This window comes from Serpula lacrymans (assembly GCF_000218685.1).
Source record: "Serpula lacrymans var. lacrymans S7.9 unplaced genomic scaffold SERLAscaffold_38, whole genome shotgun sequence".
In the NCBI taxonomy this organism is placed as follows: domain Eukaryota; kingdom Fungi; phylum Basidiomycota; class Agaricomycetes; order Boletales; family Serpulaceae; genus Serpula; species Serpula lacrymans.
The window spans coordinates 513-6,588 of record NW_006763322.1 but is presented as its reverse complement, the minus strand read 5'-3'; the positions used below and the strand labels follow the sequence as shown (position 1 = coordinate 6,588).

The 6,076-nt window shown below is 40.9% G+C and overlaps 2 protein-coding genes across 2 annotated transcripts; one reads left to right on the top strand and one right to left on the bottom strand.

Moving 5' to 3' along the window:
• Positions 1–2,263: 2,263 nt before the first annotated feature.
• On the bottom strand, positions 2,264–2,736 carry SERLADRAFT_375180 (uncharacterized protein; the record flags this gene model as incomplete). The annotated part of the gene is made up of 2 exons (XM_007324831.1): positions 2,264–2,284; positions 2,368–2,736. The coding sequence occupies 2 exons, from the start codon at positions 2,734–2,736 to the stop codon at positions 2,264–2,266; spliced, it is 390 nt and encodes a 129-aa protein (XP_007324893.1).
• Positions 2,737–4,955: 2,219 nt separating this feature from the next.
• On the top strand, positions 4,956–5,647 carry SERLADRAFT_444204 (uncharacterized protein; the record flags this gene model as incomplete). The annotated part of the gene is made up of 3 exons (XM_007324830.1): positions 4,956–5,193; positions 5,220–5,473; positions 5,528–5,647. 3 exons carry the CDS (start codon positions 4,956–4,958, stop codon positions 5,645–5,647), a joined length of 612 nt encoding a protein of 203 aa, XP_007324892.1.
• Positions 5,648–6,076: the final 429 nt, after the last annotated feature.

Below are 6,076 nucleotides of genomic sequence, written 5' to 3'. Positions count from 1 at the left end.
AACATATTTGCTTTTGGATATGCTGATATAACCCCTATTTTAAAACAAATCTATTTACTGCCCTACTTGATATTTCTCAGGCTAATTTATGTAAAGCATGTGGAGCCAACATACTAACTACTATTCTCATTGAATATAGGATCAATTCACATTGGGAATAGATTGTAAAATCCAATGTTATGTTTTTTTTACTTATAAACATATGTTTGTTTTCCAATTTCTGAGGGAGAATTAGCTCATGGAAGCTTGCTGTAGTGATGGAAATTGTTCCCAAGCATAAACGGGCTTGATTGGACACCATGATTGGCAGGATATATCTGAGAGATCTCACAGTATGTTTGCAATTATGCATAAATTGACATCTGACCTAGAATTAGACATACAGATGCTCTGGGAGCCTTTGAAAGATATGCAGGCCTTCCCAGACAACACATAAGTGTGTCTAAACAATTACAACACCATAATTATGGGTAGGTATACCCTTATCATGTATCCTGAAACATATGAGGATATCACTGCAAAAATAACATAAAAAGTGAAATAATGCATGATATATAACGCAACAGGAGCTTCTTACATGATGGAAATATACAGAAGTTTACCATAAAGGGATGATTTATATCCATATTTGGGACATTCTTCTGGAACATTCCTTTGATGGGGAGGCTCCCACAGAGGCTCTCAAAGAGCATACAAGCATACAAATAGTACAAAAGAGGCTTTCAGGGAGTGCACAAGGAGTGTCAATATTTTAGAAATTATAGATTAAACCTCTGAAGAGGCTCTCAGCAATGATTTTGGCTATATGCCAAGTATAGTAATCCAATTGCTACTGGGGACTACAGAGGCTGGAGGGATGGTGGGTCTCTGAGACCTATTTCTCATGACATAAAAACCCCTTCTGAAAGATCCTGAGAGCCTCCTCAAAGTTCTGCCTAAGGTGACTTCCCCATTGTCTAAAATTGACTTGAAGACTCTGTGTGATAAGTTTATTAGCAAGCAATGAGAAATGAACAAGTGAATACATATTTGTGAATCTTGTGAGCGTCTTTGTGGTGTCTCTCCCAGATTTTCTGAAGCTCAGTCACTGGGTGCATAGCCAAATATATACATGAGAAAAATCTGGAAAAAAAGCTTGAAAACAAAAATACTTTTTTCAAGATATTTCTCCCATAATTTTTTTTTGTTTTTCAAATGGAAGTGTTCACCAAAAGTGTTCACCATTTGGATGATGCAAAGAGCCATCCATTTGAAAAGAAAAATAGTTATGTGAGAAATATTTTGAAAAAAGTATTTTCGTTTTCAAGTTTTTTTTCCAGATTTTTCTCATGTATATATTTGACTATGCACCCAGTGAGTGTCAACCTGATTCCAATACTTTGAACTGGATCCAAACTTGACAAGAACATATCGCTAAAAGCCTCAAAGTATGAGAAAGTCTAATATCAAAAGAAAGATAATACTGTGGATGCACCAAGAATGCAAACCTTGCTATCATTTCAATTGATGGTGAGACTTTTACCATAGAATTTGAGTTTTAGTATCTTATGGGATAGTGCAAGGATGTCGAGTGCCTCAACATTCTTATTGCTGTAGGTAGGATCTTCTTTTCCAATTGAGTTTGTGATCTGATTGAGCCAGCGTGATGTGAGATAATAATGCTATGGAATAGACTTCGAATGTGACGTTCCTCAGCCTTGATATCAAAATGGTGGTCAGTGAGTTTGTCTTTCACGCACTTTGCAATTGACTCACCCTGACTTGCACTTGATGTTGCAGCTGGGTATTGTTTCTCAACTTTATCCTGCAGGTCATTTTGAGCACTGAATCTTGAAGGATAAGGGATGAATTTTTTACCATTAATAATCTATCTTGCCCATTGTTCTTCTTATAGGCACTTAAAGTCGGGCAGATAATTGTTATGAATGAGTTTTTGTCAATATACATCTGAAGCACATGCTGGGTATGGTAAACAAAAGAGGAGTAAAACAAGCTTACCTTCATGCTGTCAGGCATTGTGAATACAATGTCTAGGGGTTGGAGTTCATCTTGATACTCTGCAAGTGCAATCTGCCGCTCCACAGGGGAAAGGTGTGCACAAGCAAGCACCTGTAAACAGCATGCAGGTTTTAGTTGAACATGTCAAATGGCTTTTTCTGCAAACTGAGTCAGGTTTTCAGCAGGTCCCTTTTAAGCAGAGCTTGAAGTGAGAGTTTCAGTAATGAGGCTAGTGCAAGGGCTTGTATTTTCCTGGTTTTGGGACTCAGGTGGGATGGGTGTTGGGCTTGTGAAAGGTATAAGTGAGCATGGAAAAGCTTTAAACCACATCTTGTAAAAAATGTCTCCGAGTGTCATTAGAGATTCAACCAAGTTGTCTGAATTGAGCTCATCAACAGCCATCGTAGCCTTGTTCATGAGCGGTATGATGTCTGTGAAAAAGGGTAAAAAAATCTTGAAAACAGGGGAAAGTTTGTGTTTTGCTCTCAGGACTGAGGTCTCCAGCATCCACAGCGTGGATCCTTTAACGTGTCCACTTATGCAAGGGTCGTCTGTGGTGAGTATTGCAAGGAGCCATTTTCTCTCTTTACCTGTTAAACTATTACACTCGGCGCCAATGCTCAACAACACGCATAATATCACCCAGAAGAAAGATTCCAAGTCATCCGCAAATGTATGAAGTATGGGTTCATCATCATCCCACACATTTAGCAATGGCCACAGGAGAACTGGGGACATTGTATTCATCAGTGCAATCACCCATAGATGAGAAAATGAAAATGAATGGGTAAAAAAAAGATTGAAGACAGTGCAAAAAAGAAAATGAAATGAAAATAAGGGGCCATCCTCTACAGCCTGCAGTATTAGCTCCTGCAGCTAGTGGAGCCCATCAGTCTCAGTCAACTGATCATACCAATATCTCTCCAAACAATCAAGTCAGGCATCTTATCTCTCCTTATCTAATCACTTGGTCTTATCTATCTTATCTTATCTCATCATGTGACTTTAAGTCACATGATTACTTACCAAGCACCATGCTGCAACCTCATGTACATCAGTCAGTGCCTCAAGGCTGACACATGCCTACATATATATAAGTAGCCACATCTGCATGTACATACCCTAGCTTTTGATTTCATCTATATACCTTTGCCTTAAAACCACTTGCTTGAGATTGATAAGTTATACCTCCATTAACTCGGTATAGGGTATAGGTTGTTATATAATCAAAAGCTCATAACAAGGCACCTGGTGAATGATCAAAACAAAGACTATCCTAATCATCATCCTATTCCCGACCATTACCTTCATCCTATTCATCACACTAAAACTTTACTTTGAACTCACTTGTCCCAATGTTCCATCCTCACCAATCAACACCATCACCACCTTCATCCAAAACACCCCATCCTCATTTTTTGAGACAATCCCCCTCTCAGCTATCATCCGCCCCTATAACCCAATACTTAGAGATTGTAACAACATGGAATCATTACAATTTTATTAGCTACATTTTTACCTACCTTTCCATTTTGCATACCCCTTACCAGGTTGTGCACTTGCGTCCGCCAGTTGGGGAGGAACTGAGAGCTTAATAAGCCGGTTACATCTGGATAACTGTTTGGACCCAGACTTATTATGAATACATTTTACCATAGTTTTATTAGTTACCTTTACGTACACAGTAGTAGGGGACAGAAGAGGAACCCTTTACCAAAAAGAGAAACAATAGAGAAAAGGAACTTGCTATATGATGTGTAGATTGTTACGATAACACAATTTCCGGACATCTCCTTTTCTTTTTATTTCTCCGCTTTAACTTTATACCTTAATTGCCACGCAGCATTTCCCTTTCTCGCGCCGCGTTGCCTTCCTCTTATTTTAGACTTAACTCTCTCACACAGTGGAGCTGGCCATACGGGCTAGGCCCTATGACATCATCAAGCCACTGCCTTCATCAACTGTATAGTACACATGTACAAACAACCTGTAGTAGTATATATACCCCAATAGATCCAGGAGACTCCTCAGCGAGTCCTCCTGTTGTATACCAGCTAACTCACTGCAGCCCAAGGGGTACCCACTCCCCATCTTCCACTACCTTTATAGTGTGTTCCTGTGTGCGCCAGAGTAACTAACTCTTGGTTGTTACATAGATCCAATCTTATTAATTGGGGAACCATATATTGCATACCTTTTGCATTCGTAAAACAAGATACTTCACACCAGAGCTCTCCTTTGACAATATTGTACAACACCTGGAAAAAAACAGACCCACACATACTATCCCCATCAACACCAGGACTGGAAATGCAGGACTTAGCAGATGCATTACCAGCTACTCTGTAAAGAGAACCATCACCAACACCAGAATTCTGGCGGATGGAAAATTTAGAATTAATGATACAAATGGCCGTGAATTTGGCAATTCAAGACAACAGTGCAGAGTGGGAGCAAAGATTCCTACAAAAAGACGAAGAAGTTGCCAGCTTGCAAAAAAGGCTCACTGTGCAGCAGCAACAGATGGCCCGGCCCGCAGAAAAAGGAGCAGGGTATCGGAAAACCACATTAACTAAACCAGAGCCATATGACTGAAATAAGAAGAAGTTCCGGAACTTCTTCAAATCCCTACAGCTTCATTTTGGGGCTAACCCAGAATATCTTGCAATAAAAGTTAACAAGGTCAATTTTGCACCATCTTATATGACAAGTGGAGCAGTAGCTGCCCTGAGGACAGAATGGGTAGAAAAAAAGATGTTGGCAGATGAAAGAACAGACATTGAGGAAGGAGAGCTACTGGGGTGCACTCTGACTAGAGGTCACCAACTTTGTACACAGGGCCTTTAGTCACGTGACATGCAAAATTGAGGTCAAAACTTTTAATTGGCAGGGCACACAATTTCTCATTGATATATCCTTTTACTTTGGTCTGCACAATATACCTTTGCTGTTTACATATGGCTAGGGGTAGAAAACTTGTGAGAAACCTCAGAATCCGTGTTGCTAATGCTCGGGCATCCCAACACCCACGAGACTCTTATGCACCCTTGCCTTCATTGAGTTCTCAACCCAATGTATCTGCATCTGCTCCAGCTACTCCCCCAGATTCTGCTCCTATATCTCCCACTCAAACCCATGAGTTCATTGGTCTCAGAATATCATCACAATCTCCAACTCCGAAGATGAAGAAGTCGGGTATCACTTGGATGATCTGCTATCAGAGATGAACGGGAAAGAGTTGAGAGATAGCCTGGATCTCCAAATGCAGGAGGAGATTGATTTTTTGGAGCAGATGAAGGAAGCCGAAAGACCTGAACCCAAAGAGACAGTGTTCTTGAACTTGATGAAAAAGCACACGGTTACAGACTGGAGGGTAGCCGAGTCCAGCAGGTCACTTAGATACAATGGGCAGTCAAAGAGAAAGAAACAGTATGATGCAAAAAAAGCTAGGGATCGTGACACAGCAGATGAAAAAGTCAGAAACTCGTCAGTAACATGGTCCAAATTGATGCTTACCTTTGTCCTGCAGATTCCTAGATCATCTGCAGCTTTCTTTCGAGCCCATTTTCTGCCCTCCAACTCCACAAAGCCTACACCTGCACCCAATATTGATGTGGATGACGCTGTCGATGATGAGAACTGCTGTTAGAAAACCACACACAAAACAAACTAACACACAATCCTCCCAGATTCCACGGAACTTGTTTATGGGCTTTGCCTCCTAGAACAGTGGAGTGGTCTGGTTGTTCGTGGGGTGGTACGTATAAAGATCCTTCAAAGTAAAACCCAGAGATGTATGGGTGTGGGTTTTGAGGAGGAGGGATAGTTGGAATATAGAAAGATAGGGGGCGTTGTGGCGAGTATAGACAAGCACTACCTTGCTAATTGTGGCACAAGGTAGGTTTGAGAATGACAATATGACGAGGTTCCCAGTGATAGCAGGCTCCTGACGCACAAACTGTAGTGCTCAGAAGGACCCCAACTGAAAGGGATGACAATGACTTCAAAAGTGGGAAGTGACGATGACAGCAGTTGACAGTGGTAGAAGTGGGAAGTGTTGTGACCACACTGGATCACA